The sequence below is a fragment of the Danaus plexippus genome, chromosome 24 (assembly GCF_018135715.1).
Source record: "Danaus plexippus chromosome 24, MEX_DaPlex, whole genome shotgun sequence".
Lineage (NCBI taxonomy): Eukaryota > Metazoa > Arthropoda > Insecta > Lepidoptera > Nymphalidae > Danaus > Danaus plexippus.
Genome location: NC_083552.1, coordinates 1,392,003 through 1,410,491, shown reverse-complemented (window position 1 = coordinate 1,410,491; position 18,489 = coordinate 1,392,003). Strand labels below are relative to the sequence as shown.

Below are 18,489 nucleotides of genomic sequence, written 5' to 3'. Positions count from 1 at the left end.
ACTTGCCTTAGAATAGTTCAGCTGTTACGATTTTAAATAGTCCCAAATACATAAAAACATATCTTGAAGTAAAAGTAGATAAAAAAGTGGCATTTAAATAAAAAAATCTTGGGCATGGAAGCCGAAAATAATTTAAAACAATGTAACATTATGTTACATCAGCAAATAGTAATTGGACCATCTTATTAATATTTATTTCTGATGATTTTTGCGATAAAATAAAGACGTATTTGATTTCTTGAATCATATATCAACTACGTTCATAACGACGCTTTAAGCTACTTTAATGTTCTAAGATTGGATGAAAAAACTAATTGCCTCAGTTGAATGTTTGTATATAGATAAAAAAAACGACTATTTCCTTTGATTACACATCATATTATTCGAAGCGGTGAATGTCATGAACAAGAAGAATGTCAGTTATGAGTGTGAGACTGATAGGCGAGAATGGAAGAGAAGAACATGGTGCGCGCACCACACATACCGTGGGACCAGGGCAGGGGAAGAAAAAGATGTATCATTTGAAAGAAAAACACCAATTATTTACATTTCCAGGTCTTCTATCCCATATGGAGCACATGCGGATGGAGCCTAAGCATCAGTTCGCTGCTCAGTACGTGCTGTCACGAGCGGCGGCCGAGAGACGGGAGAGAGACCTCATCGCCGCTGTATCATCAGCTGGGGGCTCTGGACTCTTGAACCTGGCACCCCCATCACCAGCACACTCCGACTCATCATCCAACGGACGGCTCTCATCATCCGCCGGATCTGACGCCGGCGCCGCCGTCAACAAACTATCAGATCTCCTCCGCGCCAACAACGGCCAGTACGGAGACGAGAGGGTCGCGGCCATAGCAGCGGCCGCCGCCAACATGATGAGCCAACCAGGTGAGAGCAACAACGCTGTACAGGTAGCCGCTGCCAATCTAGTAACGGCCATGAGACAACAGCTGGCGAGGGAACCGCAACCGGAAACACCTCCAGCTCAGGCGGAAGCGGCGCTCAGGATACAACAAGCTGAAGCTCTGCTACGGAGTCAGGCGGAGGCGTTACGGTTGGCTGTGTCACAGGCCGCCGCCGCTCATAACACCGAAACACCCAGCCCCTTGCGACACAACGGGGGATTCCCCCAACCGAACGACGCCAGCGGACAACTATCACCTGAATTGGTCGAAGCCTTCAGAATCGCACAGGAACAGAGACTCGAACAAGCGCTGCGACTTCACGACCCGAGAATGTTGGGCTTCAACATACCGTCGCCGGTACAGGCGGCGCAACAAGTCGCCGCTCAGGCTCAGGCTCAAGCCCAAGCCGCCCAAGCCGCCCAGGCCGCTCAAGCCGCTCAGGCAGCGCAGGCCGCTCAACAAGTCGTACAGCAGCAACAAATTCAAGCGGCACAAGCAGCACAAGCGGCACAAGCGGCTCAACAAGCTGCACAACAAGCTGTCCACCTCCAACAGAACCCACAACCATGAAAATTCAGTTATTACTAATCCGACGCGATTTCGTCACTTAAATTAATAATAATAATAATAATAATAAAACAAAAACATATATCTTAAAAAAATATCTTAATTTCCATATATTTGGTAAAAATTTTTTTTTGGAACCGAGCGAATTGAAATCGCCTCTGGTTAGTGATTACCTTTGTCGTGATCGCAACACGAATATTTTATTACGAACAATATTGTTTGACGTGCGGAGCGGGTGGGGCTTACGACGAACTTACTGACTTAGATAGAACTAACTATTGTATATACTAGAGGGAAACGGAAATGGGACAGATTGTTATGTAAATATTACGAAAAAATTATAATAATAATAATAATAATTTAATACATTTAAAAAAATAGTCGAATGATAAAATGGAACAAAAACTCGCCCGAACAAATAATTATATGTAGACTTACGTGGAATTCAGTGCAATTCATTAAATATTTGTTTGGTTGTTTGTTTATTGAACATATATATATATATATATATTATTTTTTTATTAGCTTTATAGAACAATGTATTTTTTTAGCTTAGTTAAAATAACATTTTTGGATGTGCCAAACCCGCACGTTTTATCGCGTACAGCGAGCCCTCGCAATATTTATTTGCTAGTTTTTATTGTCTTATATAAAAGTTGACTATTTCCACGCAATAACACGTCTCATGCTAGTCAGGCTCTAACGCACAAGCTCTTTAAAATATATCCAAATTTTTACATTTATTATTATTTTTTTTTTATTATTTTTTTCATTTATCTATGTTTTTCTTGGCTTATATATTTTATTCTAATGCCATATTAGTGATAACTGTAAATATAGCGGTTAGATGTTGATATATATATTATTATTATATTATTTTTTTTGTTTAGAAGAAAAGAATAAAAAAATACAAGTTATTTTCATTATTTCGATGGTAAAAATATAAAAGATATCAAATTATTTACAAATATTTTTTCATTATTATTAATTTTTTTTTTTTTTTGTATATTTGTAGATATATAATCGAATTATGTTTTTTCAGAAGACTGCCGTTATATATATATATTTTTTTTTAATGTAAATAAGGCATGATTGTTTATTGATAAATAAAAATAGCGATTATTCACTGAATCGACGTTCCCGTCGTCCGACGACTACCGGTAATGACTCGTCGAATAATATTACCGTGTTCGACGTAAATTTTTTGTCTTGAATGGACATATAAATAGCACGAGACATTCTTTTAAACGTGGACTCAGACATAGCCCGATGATTATTTTAGTTTTAACACAGACTCGTAAACAATAGCCCGAAAACATTTTTTACTACGATATAATATGCAATATGCTTTAAACAAGTTGCCCGAACAATAGATTTATAACTCACATACTCAGACGCTCCGACGTCACATCGGAGCGCCGATTACTGTAATAAGAATGTCAAGTGTTGCCGAATATTAATTCTTTTAATATTATCACCGTATATTGTAATTTAGTGTCGTACCGTCGCGAGCGCGCCTCGACCGCGCCCGACCGGCGCGCGACGGTCGGATCGTAAATGTAATCGTAAACTAGGTAAGGTAAAGTAAGCTGATTTAATGTACGTAATTATTTCATTCTTGAATTAATATTGATATCTCTGCGACGGTAATCGTTCGATTACCATCTACGAGGTTTCAATGTACGTAACGATAAAAAAAAAAATAACAATGCAATAGCCCAAAACTCGTTTTTATTTTTGAATTAGTGACGTTTTGGTTTTGGAATAATGATTTGACGATGGTTTCAAGTTAGTTAATTTGATTTCATGAAATACAAAAACTTTCGGCCATTTTTATATATTGTTTGGAATGCGATGGACAGTTTGGCGATGACATAGTTTCTGGGAAACGTTTGATGTAGATTTGGACACATGTTTGGACTGAATATATTATATACAAAAAAAATAAAATAAAATAATACTAATGTTACGAACACAATAACAAATATGAAGTGAACGGATCGCTATTTATGTAAAGAAAATCCTCATAAATTTTAATACATATATATAAATAAATTTAATATAACAACAGAAAAAGTTCCTATGTATAAATGGTATTTGTTTTAAATTTAGGTCGTAGGAGATGGAAAATAAAAAAAATTTATTGAAGTTCGGTATTTTTAAAGTTATTAATAATCCATCGTGTAAGGAACTAACTCGTTAGAGTTGTACAAAATAAGAAGCACGGATCGAGTATCCTACACGTAGATGTTTAGAAAATGATTACGTTTCCAAGAAAGTGTTCAAAAGATATTCGGCTGCGTTTTTGTGAATCGTTTGAGATGATATTTGTAACGAAATAAAAATAAAATAATAATAATAATACAAGTATTTTCGAGATATAAAAATTTTAATATTAGGTAAGGTTTTGATTAATACAAAAAAAACAACTAGCGACCATATATGTGTATTTATGAACAAAAATTATTCGCAAAAATGCAGACAGAAGGTACTCTCTGTGATCATCGAAATGGAATAAGTCTTTATATAACATCGTGTCTGAGAATTGTCAGAGGTTATTCTTAAGTTTTGGAAGGTTACATTTTTTAATGTTAAATAATTAAAAAAAAAAAAGTAATAATAATAAAACAGAAATTTTTTCTACATTTATTTTACGATGAAAATTCCATAGTTAAGCTGTGTACATTTAACTATATGAAGCCTAATTAACGATTAAACGAAAGGTTAAATCTATCGGTTAACGTTCAGGTTTTACCGTTTACATTTCATCTTTCGTGTTAGTAACAATAGCTCTGGTTTCTGTTGTATTACCACAGATAACCGTCGTTACGGTCTCACGCGGTACGTGCGCTGTTGGGAGGTTCTATGACAGGAATGGATATGACGTCACAATGTTGTAGTTTACTTGGCATTTAATGTTCGATATTAATTGTTTTATGTTACGTTATTAGGGGAATAAGTTGAACTCGATATATAAACAATAGTGACGACCCGCGAAATATTTCGGTACCGATTTTTATTATACGATGAAATATATATATATACAGATGAAATTTAATATAAATTATACAATGTTACAGCACTATTGTTTATATATTATGGTATGAAGAAAAAAAAATATTGGAAAAATTAATAACAACGAGCGAGATTACGTTATAGTAACCATCAGTTGTATAGCGACAGTTGCATGGGCTGATAAGTTGCTCTTGGTTACGTGGAAGGTCCAAGGTTCGACTCGCTCTCAACTTGCGATTACATTACATTTCTTATTTGAACATGATGTTCGCAATGTTCCTCGCTGATGTTAGCTTCCTAACATTAGCGGTGTCGTGTGACGTCATGTTGGGTTGTTAAGTTTTTAACAATGAATTGCTGTTGATTTGATTACTCATCCTTAGTGAAAGTTGTTGTTTCGTTTGAACGCTTCATTATTACGTTGAAGGTATTTTTTATATTAAAAAAAAAAAAAAACTATTTAGTAAAATATACATGTTTATTAACCGTAATATAATCTTAGACAGGATAGCCAGGTTTTCATTGTACCACATAGTAGTAATTTCTTGTATCTCATATAATAAGTAAGTATAATTAATGTAATGTAATACAGGGCTCTTTTATAAAACTAATTGTGGCGGTATATTTTTATAAAGGGGCCCGCAGCGGCGGCCCACGGGCAGGGCCGCGGTATCAGTGTAGTGAACAACGAAAAATCATATAAATACAAAAAAAACTCCGTGTACTTTAACTTAAATGTAATAGATTATTGGTGTTTAATGAGTCATCCAGCCGTCATATCCATTTGGGAGTAGCGACCGCGGTTTGGTGAGAAGAGATCGCGACGGATGTTTACGTCCGACCGTTGACGAAAATATTAAAAAAAAAAACAAAAAAAAACAGGCAACACTGACGACAACGCATTTAGTATTGATCGAAATCATACATGAAAAATTATATCATGTTTAAAAGAAAAAAAAATAATCAGTTGTCTGTGTTTTTATACAAATTTTACCAACAGCGCACTACCTTTGTCTTTGTAATACCTCGCCTCGATAATGTCACAGAGCATTGACGTTGTGCAAGCACAGTTAGAATATTATTTTTTCCCACTTCATTATAATCCTGATCGAAATTAATTCGTTACTGTGCTTCTACTTCGTGTGTCTGAAAAATTTATACAACATTATTAGAAACCTATTTTGTATCAAAATTAACTGTTCGTTTGAAATCGGTGGAATCTAGTCTTATTTTTATTAAATTCTCGTTCAGAATGTCGTGTTACTAACAACAGTATTGGGGACGAGCGGAGAACACTTTCGGGTCATTTGTAAATTGTGAAAAAAAAAAAATTACTTGTGTAAAAATCAAAATTAAGATACCTACCTATGTTTCGGAGTAAGAAATTGTAAAGTACGAGAAAAATTGTTTAGACACTAGAGTAAATTAGGTAGAAGTCGAAAAAAAACATGTTTGGCGTCGTGTTAAAGTAATATTAATGAAATTAACAAAAAAAAAAAAATTGTAAATAATGTTTAGGCATGTCGTGTGAGGGTTACGGTTCCGGACCTTAGCGATGTCAGGCGACCTTAGCTCACTCAGTACTCTGAACAAATTAATAATCAAAGGAATGTCGGCGAAGATCACTTGCTCCACGACAGTAACCCCCAAAATTACTTTGTATTTTTGTATAGTTAAGTATTTTATTAGTTATGTTATAGTGATTATTTTTTTTTTGCGATGCCATGTTTTAATTATATTAAGCCGCAATGTGTTTATTAAATATTATATTTTTATAGAGGTTATTTTATATTTTTTGTACTCGCAGCAGTCACTCTTCAAACTTCGAACTCTGTATTTAATAGTTAAGTTTTAGCGTTGAGTTATGTTATGATATATTATAATTTACTATTTAATGAACAAAACTTAACCCATTACATTTATGTTAAATATTATTTTTAACAACGGAAAATGCTTACTGTGTCATTAAAATGAGAATAGTAATTATTATTGCCGAAACGGTTAGCTATAATTATTTTAAAAAATAAAACGATGATTCATATCAGTGTTTTTCTTTAAGCTCCCAATGTTTCTCACAAAACAACAAACCGTTTGTAAAATAAAGATCAATACGTAATTATCGTGAGCGCCATCTATTGGCGAGTAGATGTATTTTCAGACATTATTTAACATTGATATTTTTTCAAACATTACACCAAAATATTAAACAACGATTAATCGAAATAATAACCTAAAAAAAACTATTTTTATACAATATAATATTTAATTGTTTGTTGTTTAAAGTTTCAACCTAGAGTTCAGATAAAGAGACAAAATATAAACTAATTAAAATAAATATCCAGAATGACATATTATAATTATTATCAAAATTTTATCTATTGTAAAACAGTGTCTATCTAAAACTCAAATAATGTTCTATACACTGAATTATTTGGAGTAATCAATTAAGTATTAAAATAAAATAATTAAATAAACGATTCAGTATGATCTTAAAATGATAAAATATACTTTTATGGAACCAAATAATTAAAGGTACTCCTACCATTTTAATTTTATTTAATGCCCACTTTTACAAACAAACATTATTGGGTAAATTTTTATGACATCTAGCGGTTTTCAAATCAACTATTGGCTTTACTAGCTTCACTAACTAACAACAATGTTTATAGAAAGCAATAGATGGCGCTAAATAAAAAGTCCTATCTTTCAACAGAGGGCGACTCGCAAGGACAAAGCAGAACTCCTTACCTTGATAAGTTGTATCCTTGTGACACTAAGTTGTTTAAATTAGCTGTGTAGATGTCGCTACTGTTATTATCAATGCTTATTTGAGAAATGTCATTTTCCCTGCTTTTCTTGCACTCTATAATAACATATTATATATATGTCTTTGAACACTATTAATAAAACGCTTTAGAGTAAGAATTTCAAATAGGAAGTTTTAAATTAAATTAGCTAATATTATTTTATATAAATTAAACGAATACATAATAATTTAGTGAAAGTGATGGCTTAGTAGTAGCAGTTTTTCTTCGGTTAGATAGATTTTAAGAATCTTAGAAGAATGAAATAATGTGGGAGGCAAAGGTTTGTAACACACTTCAATAAATATAACCTTAAAACTCGTTTCGTGAATATTTTAATTAAAAAATAGTAAGCATCGCCTCTGAAGCGCGTCTGAAGGTGTTGTTACAATCACAATACAACTTGTTAGAATATCTATAAAATTCATTGACGTGTTATATCTTAAATATGTCCTCATTGTTTTGTATACAGCATACAGCACTATACAGCACTCGGGGCCTGTCAAATGAAATACAGAATTAAATAAAATAAAATAAAATAAAAAAAATATGGAATTAATTAACTGTAGTCTTATTTTTAATTCAAAGGATGTTTGTTAGTGTTTTGAACAAAAACGAATGAATTAATTTTTAACCAACTTTGCAATAAAATATCGCTCATATATTCATATACTCCATACGATATAATTCATTGCGAAATTCCTTGTGGTTCTTGTGGGAAAAATGCGTGGCAGATGTGTATTGTGCCAACTCATGGAATAGACGATAGATGGCGCTGGGAGTGGGTTACATATCTATTTAATTTTAAACAAACGTTTCACAATTTTATATAAATTCAATTCCAGAGCTTAGCTTTAGAAGGTTGATTTTAATGCTAGAGACTAATATTTTAAAATTTCCAATTGGAATATTTTTCAAACCTGTGAAGTTCCCGTTCAAATTGTAAGTTATTTATAATTGATGGTTACTGGTTACTGGTTACTAACTTAATGAGTTATTTTAAGTTACATGAACAGAGTACAGACACACAACAATACAACAACTATTCATTATTGTTATAGGTTTACTACTATTATTATTGTGTAGTTGTAGTCGGCATAACATGCTAGTAGCTCGTATCTAGTATTGATGTTAGTTACTAGCCTTGCCTTCTATATTTGATCAACTTTATCTAGCTATTTATCTAGCTCCAGGTGAGTGACTGTGGGTTAAGACTCTTCTTAGTTCTCTTCTATCAGAGTCCTATTTTGTTTTCCTGAACATCCTATGACGACAATAGTTCTCTCTCTCGTTATATTCTATACAGTTATTCGTTAGATGCTATTGATGGGAAACAAAACAATGAAAATATTAACTTAATATGATTATTTCAAATTTTTATATTGTTTAATATTCCTTGAACATGCACGAAACTATTTTTATATAAAATTATTATTTATTACATAAATACACGAATTATTAACTGTGCTCATTGAACGGACATACCAAAACTATCTTTGAAAAAAAATTATATTCAAGTGTTTTCTATTCATTCCACAATCCTTTAAAATACTTTATTTTCTTCCACTTGAAGTTCATACAAAGAAATAAATGCCAAAATCAAGTACGACACAGACTACATACTAAGTCTTAAACTACTGACTTCAGTATGTCAATTATACTATGTAGTATGTTGGTTGACTTCATTAAATAATATATTGTTATTTGAATAGTTCTCAATTCACACGCTACCAAAATATTAAATATTATTATTATTTTGTATGATAAAGATCCCTAAAACTCACTCTTTACGCCATACGGGTGTGTCAAAATTGGTCAACTAGTCGATAAAAATTTTTAGGTTTTATTTATTGTTGTAAAGAAAAAATCAACAAAAACAATCACAAGACTGAATTAAAACATCTCTTCTCATAAAACATTCAAAATCTCAGACCACAATGATACGTAACTAAAACATAATCTGTGAATAACGTGTTTATATTTAGTAAGTTTGTGATTAAACATAGAAATATATTCACAAAGAAATGGAAAATAACAATAAAAAAACTATAATACGTTAGTTAAATTTGTTACATAAATTATATAAATATTAATATCGCATATATTTTTTATTAATATCGTGGTCAATATATAATTTTCGCCACATTTATGACATGTTATAGTTACAAGGATTACGAGCGCTGACAACGGAGCGTGATGAATAGTATAATGTATAATAAATACTTTTAGGAACTTTGAGACTGTGATATAAAGTGGGGGGAGGGGTGGAAGTGGGGGCGAGAGGTATAACTTACATCAATTCATTCTTCATTCTTAGAACGTACTTCGAAGACAGCCGTGGTAGGTTCTTTTAAATTTAGTTAAGTAGATAGAGGAGCTTGGACGGTGGAGGTGAGTGTTTTAACGCGCGTTAGATAGAGGCCCCTTAAACCTACACCTGGGTCGCAAGTCCCTGGCACTGTTGAAGTTCCTCTCCCTGCAAAGCGATGGACACGGCACCCGCGCGGTGAATCCATGGAATGACGAGAAGTTTCGTCTCCATAAAGATAAATTGTCTATTACAAAGAAAATAAATATTATAGTATTTAAGTATCTCTGTGAAACAGAACAAATCCTTTAGCAATAAGTTCAAGGCGAAATTGATTTTACGATTTTATTTAGTGTTATTCACCCACAGTGTATGTAAAAGGTGTTTTAAATTACTGCTAAGCCGTCCTGAACATTGCTTTGTTCATTTAACATTTGTATTCCGCAGCTCAATAAAGACAAACAGTTCACAAAGCGCGCTCCGAAAATTTTGTGTTCATACCGAGTAAAGAAAAAAAAATTAATTTACTTACTTACGACGAATATAGGAAAATATTGATTCAGTATAATGGTGAGATATATATATATAGTCAAGCCCTCTCCATGCTGAAAGTAACATCGCGTGCAACACTTATCAACTAAGAGTAAGTAAAGTGGTATCTCAATGTTTTTTTCTAAGCAGCGATAATTTCCATTCCAACTTGTTTTTTCTCAACTCAGAGGCGCTTTACTTAATTTTTTTTAATTAATTCTTACTTAAATTACATCACGGACTGTTTTATTATTGGGCGATTTTTTGTATTTTCATATTAATATGTTTATTAACAATTTCGTCTTAAAGATATAAATAAGCTCGCAATCAATCATTGGTATTCAGAGAAGGTCTCTTGATAATTTTACTCGAAACAAATTATGTAATATAGATTTTTTTCGAGAGAAAAATATCAAAATGCAAAAAAAAAAAAATCCTCCTTAAAGGTTGTGCACACCACCGTTTTTCCCGCTTCCAGAGACACGGTCTATGGTTTTGTAACAAATAAGGCTATTGCCATCTATTTATATCGAGTTAATTAAAGTTGAAAAAAAAAGGAGCTGACCCTATCGCAGAACTCACCGTTATTGTTAAGACATCTATCGGCTTGCAACCGCCGTACATTGTATATTATTAATATATATATTTAAAAAATGTTTTAAATGCATTAAATACTGAATCTATTATAATTCCGTTCTGTGATTGAAACCGAAATTCTTATAATGTATGCTAAGTTAATATTTCGAGAGACATAGTTTGGTAAAAATATATATTTTAAGGAAGGGAAATATATGTATGTATATATATATATATATATATATATATATATGTGTATGTGTGTGTGTGTGTGTGTAACTTTTTATTTCATTTAACACACACGATAGTGAGGAATAATAACTTTTATAATAAGTTAGTTCATAAGTATATGACCTAGAATGACCTATAAGTTTTTTATCAGCGATCCAAGCAAGCGTGTCCGGGGGAGGAATAATAGCTGTTATTAATTAAAAACAATGTTTGTTCTGACGCGAGGATTGTTTTTTGATATTTAACTATTATGAAGTCACAAAGCACTTTCGTAATTGCTCAATGTTACACACCGTGACATGTACCACGCCACGGACAGATGGAAACAAGAATATGTATATATATATATATAGATAATTTTATATAAACAATTTTTTTTGTTACATAAAATTTTTGTATGTTCCGTTATAACGGAAATAACATATATACGCAAAAATATTAGTTAGACTATGTATCAAATATAAAATATATATCTTTATAATGGAAGACTTACGTATCCTAAATAAAATAATAATTATATATGTTTAACTGAACGTATCTGATCTCTAACAATAACTACGACAGAATCTCTATCTCATGACAGAAGATGACCAAAATATATTTAATTTTTTAACTACGTTTTTCTTATTATATCGTGTCGTCATCACGTGTCTATATCCACTATTTACGTGCAGAGACATACGCTAGAAAATAAATAAATCTTTAGAATTAGATGACAAATAACAAGACTAACTGACATTCACATCACGTCTTCGTGATCAGCTGCAGTGAAGTAACCGAAACGTCAGGTTATGAAGTTAAAACTAATCAAAAAAAGTTAAGTATCCGAAAAAATAATAAATAGTTACATTTAATATAAATCATATATATTAGAATAATCAAAAGTTTCAACGGAACGCAGGAAATCGCAATACAATTTGCAACGTGAAAGCTAAATGCAACTAACTGGTTCATATCACGGCGTAAAAATAAACAAGTCGTAACAATTACAAAGATGAGATACAAACCGTGAAATTATATTTGTATATCTGATGTTAGTGTCGCCTGTGTGTATGTATGTACGCGTCCGTAGCTCGTTAGCGTAACACGATAGAAAACGGTGCTAAATTTTGCGGGGAAAAAAAAATTCTTATAACATGACTAAAGGTCGGAATGTTTCAAAACATAAATTTAATGAATAACATTGAACAAAAAAAAAATTTTTTTTTTTTTATATGTAAAAATAATGCCATTTTCCCGCACTCACATTGCACGGGCGCTTTTCATAGTTGCAACTAATTACAATACAATCAGCGCTCCGGATCTCCGCCGCTCGGCGTTCCTTCTTACAGATCACGCATACCCTTTGATATTAAAACTATCCATCAACTTTCATATCGAGACATCAACTCACACTTATTTCACAGCGAGTTTGTTTTGTATTTAAATAGAATAATGTTTTTTTTTAACCGACCGTGACCGGCCATCTTGTGATGTTGTGGCGTGTCTCCCTTTAGTTAATTCCGCTTATAGGCTATTTGGTGCCTTGAGGAAGGTGAGGAATCTTAATTTTGTATTAAGACTTTTGTTAAGGATATAACAAAGCTGTGATATTAATATTTATATATATATGTTGTTGAAAAGATATTTAAGACCTTAGTTTGTAGTGTCCTAAGAAAAAACTACTTAACTTTAAGTAGGACTTACTGAATCATTTAAATCTACAATCGTTTAAGTGTCTTTCATATCTATCTATGACTATATTTGCCCTTCGTTTAATATCAAAATTAGTGATAATTTCTCTTTAAAATATTTTAAATGTGTAGTTTTGCAAACAAATTGAAACATTAAATTGTAAAAATTTAACTATTGTATTCACAATCAACAATAATTCCATCTGTTAATATACGAATTCCTGTATGTCAAGTTACTTTAAGTATCATTTACTTAATATTACGACTATTTTTTTATACATTTTTTATTAAAGTAATAGTCTTTATAAGCAAGTTTGAGATAGCGAATTAATCGATTGATAGAGTTCAGTGCTTCGAAACAATAAACACGCACACATACACACACACACACACACACACACACACACACACACACACACACACACACACACACGTACACACGTATACACTATATTATCAATAGATTTAGACACCTACTGAAGCAGCATGATGCATGCATGATAGTATTACTTGTTTTAGAATCCAGAGCCATAGGAAATAGTGATCTCCAACAGTAAAACAGCATATAAGTTTCAAAATTCATTGAAAAATATCCATCCTAGTCTTAAACAAAATGTCAATTACACTGTAGTCGATGCAGATGTGTGGAGTATTCTCCAGGCGAAGCAGCCAGCCTTATACAAGCTGGAAGCCAAGCTCTCATAAAACAGGAGTTATAATGGTCGCTGAGGCATATTAATTCAATACGTCTGTGATAACGACAATGTTCGTAACTCAGCAATAATCTATAATTACAGTTCTTAGAAAGTAGTTCCCATTGCTTTAAGTTTCTACACGAACTATTGTTCTCATAGAGTCTATTTTGCACAGACTAATGAAAACATGTACATTACGTTTACATTGGCAAAGTGAACGTTCGTCTGTTTGTTACGATAAAAATTATTGTAAACACAATTCACGCGGACGAATCCACTAACTTAACCTATAGAATACCAGTATTGATTAATTTATTCTTCCAATAAATGTGCTATATTTAAATAAACAGAATTTAATGTTATTATGAATTAAAATTGAGAGCATGATTGTAAATAATATATGTAAAGGAGTAAAAAACTATTTTTCGCTGTCCGTCCATATGCTAAGGTCAATAAGTATTACGAGCTCACTAATAAACCCACTAGGAATAGGTTCGTCGTAAACTTGTACGTGGTAGAAGTAGAAGCGAGAGGTATAACAACTAAATCTCTCTACAACCTGCTAAAAGGCTTGGGCCTGTCCAGAACTGACATCCATTCATTTTTAGAACGTACTCCGAAGTTTGGCTTAAGTAGAGACATAAGCTCGGACGGTGGAGGTGAGCGTTTAACGTGCGTCAGATAAAGGCTCCTCAAACCTACACCTGGTACACCTGGGTCGCAAGTCCCAGGCACCGTTGAAGCTCCTCTCTCTACAACACGATGGACCCGGCGACCGCACGCTGAATCCGTGAAATGTTTAGAAATTATATCTCTTGAATTAATTAATTATCTTCTTTCTGACTGTTAGAACTTTTTAGACCTTACTTAAGTTTTGTCCAGTAAAGATAAAACAATTTATAAAAATGGATAAAAATATAAATACGTTTTACTTGAAATATCTGTATTGTAACGAGTTTATTTTCAAAATAAACGGTATGATATATAAATATGTACTATACACACACTTAGTAGATTTTATTAATTTTATACAATGACAAAACATGGTCACAGATTAAAAAAAAATCTAGAATCGTCATCGTCCAAACGTTATGAGAGAACTGAAAGATCTGTATCTAAATTATCTAATATTCCGTTATATATTAAAATAAAAATCGTGAGTAAAAGTAAAGAAATAAAAGTGCTATGTGACACTATATTTATTAGACTATGTACATATAAGATGTGGATTGATGAAAAGTAAATAATTCTAGATTATTTCAGTTATCCAGTTTTTTAAAACCTATTAGTTACGTTTAATAATAATATAAATACATTGAAAACAAAGATTTTTTTATTCATGTAGAGAGTGACAAGGGTTGAATTCTTTTCACGTTAATATACGATTATATTAAATATATTTTATACTTAAAAAATAAGTACATTGACATATATATATTTATATTTGTATGTGTGTGTGTGTGTGTATGTGTGTGTGTTATTATTTTTCTTGACATTACTGTGACGGTCTAACTCAAATCTGGTTCCTAGTTTTCCTGTGCAAGCATTACGAATGTACTGTCAAGTGTCATACATACATACATTAATATTTTAGAGGGATCCACATTAACTGGATTGTCAATAGACACAATTTACAATCGTAAGGTTTTTTTTCAAATAATACTTCTGAAATATATTCAAAAGGTGAAATAAAACAAGTGTGTATTGATCTTGCAAAGTTTGCTGTGAAAATTATAATATTGAACTTTTTTTCCTATGATAGAAGCGTTTTTTTATTTCTAGAAAGTTCTATGTCGGTGTCATACGACTTTGAACTTATTTTGGAAATTAATCTTTAATATATTAATGCGAACGAGTGATTTGCTAACAAATGGAACTTCATCAAGGAAAAGCTATTTCAATTTATCTGACATCATTGATTTCTTTTACGGAAATCTCACGTTTAATTGCTGTTACGTAATAGTTCTACGTTATATGTTACGTTAAGATACGTTACATTACGCTATGGTGACGGGCTTGTTCGTTTGTTTGAAGTCTTATAGTTCTAGAATGGCGTGCTAGGCTCTAGTTTAATGTTTCATTAGCAAAGCTGATGAAAACCGTAGAATATATTATTTGTAAAAACATTTATTAAAATATAAAACTTTGTTAGCAATTAAATTAATTTATTTTACTAAAACACTAACAATTCTAAGAGTATTAATTTTTTAATATAAATAATAATAAAAAAAAACTTAACGTATAAAAAAAAAACATTAGAAAATATTTGCGACTCCATTGCATTTCCATTGGAGCGAGCCAGCGGAAATGTTGACATTTATATATAAAGTTAAAAGGCTCGGTTATATTCCGTTTATTGCATAAAAAAACTAACGCTAAAGGTTAAGTGTGGGTGACCTGCGCCCGCGCACCGCACACAGACGTCAGCCACCGCGAGTACACACGGCATAATAAACATTTACTATTGAAGATGATAACATATTGATATGAATAATCACAGTATTATTGTTGAAACTGCGAAATTAAAACAAAAAACATATAGGGGGTTAGAAATAAGTATATATATATATATATATATATATATATATATATATATATATATATATATATATATGTGTGTGTGTGTGTGTGTGTATAAAGGCTCTATTTATTTGTTGTTAGTATACTCACAACATATTAGGTAACTATTAACTTTAATATGTTAATGAGCATTTGTCAAATTCTTTTAGTTGAGAAATGGCGGAAATGAGAAGCATTACCAAAACGGTAACAGCCAGTCCAGTTTCTACATATGGTGTTTGTTTAAATACTGAAAATCTATGTCCCTTGATAGCTGTTAATTGATACGTGTGTTTGCCTTGATGTTACGAATTACTACACGTAGCTGTTAGTATTTAAAATATGTTGTAAACAAAGTCGACGCTGATCGACATATGAAGAGATAGTTCAAGTGGTTATTGACATACCTACTGGTACATTATAGCTTAAGATATTTGTGTATACATATATAAAATGAAAGTTTAGTCAGGGATATAGCTCCCAGTTTTATTATATCGACGGAATAATATAATAAAATAACATAAATACATATAAATGAAAAACATACGTAGTTAATTTTTACATAAAAAATTTTGCTACGTTCGAGTGTCTCAGGTCCTCTTAAGATGGCTGTAGTTCAAAGCGGCGGTAATTTCCTTGCCAGCTATTGAAATGACCTTTGCTGTTTTGATAATTCTACAGGATGTTTTATTTTTTCACACTATTAAATCAAACATGTCGCTTCTGTTGAGTTTCTTCTCTTTTCTAAATATTTATTCCCCCATCCTATTACTAAGAATGTTGAATGAATTACATTATAATATATAACCGAATAAGTTTTTTAGCTTATTTTTTTATTTCTCTTGATATTAAAAAGTAATATTTTTTTTTACTCTGTGCCATTAAATTATTCTTATTGACGTTATACGGATTCTTGGCGACTGAATGCTTTTATTTAAGTAAGTTAAGTGTAAAAGAAATATTACTAAGCAAAATATTACATGTATTAATGTTCTACGTTTTATTCCTGGAACTCACTTAAAGAAATAAATTATAAGAAAAACATTTTTTTTATCTTCTCTTATGGAAACTCATAGAGATAAATATAAAAATTGTGTAATTATTGAAGGAGGGAAAATTCATTATTTTATAATGGCAACATTCCCATGCTCGCAGTAAAAAGCATAGATTCACACAACACGAGACTTTCACTGATGGAATCAATTGGGTCGTTTACAAAATAAACTTCTAGTTATCGAGCGAACAAAACAATTATGACATCAAATGTCAAATTTTAAAGAACCTTCAAATGATACGAATCGGTAAAATAACCGACATGTTGTATACGATTAAATACGTTTTACGATATTTATAATAACTGTTTTATATTTTATTTTTATTTTACGATATATTTTTTTTTATACAAATTTTTTAAAAAGATATTAATAAACATAATTAAATAAACAACTGAGAATATAATTTCACGGATGGCCTTTTTATAATTATTTTTTTAGAAGGCAACACTATATTCAAGCTAGACCGTTAATTACTCCGATGTGTCCGCTCCCCCATGACACCACACGAACCCCCCAAACGACTGCTCTAGCCTCCAACTTCTTTTATACGCTCGCACGTGGCTTGAGTAACAAATTTCCTATATTAAAATAAACAATATTGTGAGAATTTCATAGTATATGCCGCCAAAAAGCATATCTTTGTAAGAAAAGAGCTTGTGGAATTAATCTATCCAATCGTAATTAATAAATTAACTGAAATAGAACTTACCAATCAATCTTAGAGTACAATCAACCATAACGGTATCCTTACTTATATTAACTGTTAGTTTTTTTTTTGTATTTTTTAAACGCTCCATTCCACGCTTCGAAATAATTTATTTATTACATACAGATAATATATCAAGAATCACGTTCGTTCAGGAATTATTCAACTCTGTGCATAAACATAAACTGTCATTAGGCATCTGCCTTCTCTTTCGGACGCGATAATAATAAACAAAGACAAAAAGCTTTTTGTAATCCCATCTTAAACTGCGACCATTATAGCTGGAGCTCGGAAGTTTTATTCAATTTCCCTTTCCTCGACGATTTTCCTGAGACGCGCGGAGATGGGAAGGTCTTCTTTGGCTGGTGATAATTGTTTGTCTCGTTTCCTCTTGGAACGTATGTGATAAAATGGTGAGGACGCCCTTTTTGCGCATAGTCTGCGCTGCTAGGCGGCATATTTCTGAAAAACACAGCAAGGTGTTGAGCTGACATGAGAACTTTTATTTTATAAATCTTTTTATTAAACAAGCTAAAAACTTATTGAAAATATATATGTCACACTAGAGTGAAAACTCGAAAATAGATAGAAAATATTTTTTTGTGCTAGTCTTAATTATGTACATGAACAAGATTAAGAACATTTATGTATATTTTTCTTGTAAAGCGATTGGATGCAATTATTTGTACTAAAGGCTTTTTATTTCCTTAACAATAATAACATATTGTGTCGACTCAACGGTCGCCTCTGTCCGACGCAGATGACGGGCGGCATTGCGTGGTCAGTTTTTGTCCATCATCCGAACTGGACGTTCCAAGTTCAAATTCGAAAATTGGAACTCAAAGCGTTCGATATTTGAAATCT

At 31.9% G+C, this 18,489-nt stretch overlaps 1 protein-coding gene across 10 annotated transcripts in view; it reads left to right on the top strand.

Moving 5' to 3' along the window:
• The window catches only part of LOC116775882 (zinc finger protein 287-like), a 53,560-nt gene extending 47,032 nt beyond the window's left edge, over nt 1-6,528 (top strand). For all 10 annotated transcript variants that reach the window (XM_061524458.1, XM_061524456.1, XM_061524454.1 and 7 more), the window contains one exon: nt 556-6,528. In XM_061524458.1, coding sequence (XP_061380442.1) covers nt 556-1,475 — 920 coding nt within the window. In that variant the 3' untranslated portion in view covers nt 1,476-6,528. The remainder of the gene's footprint in view (nt 1-555) is intronic.
• Nucleotides 6,529-18,489: the final 11,961 nt, after the last annotated feature.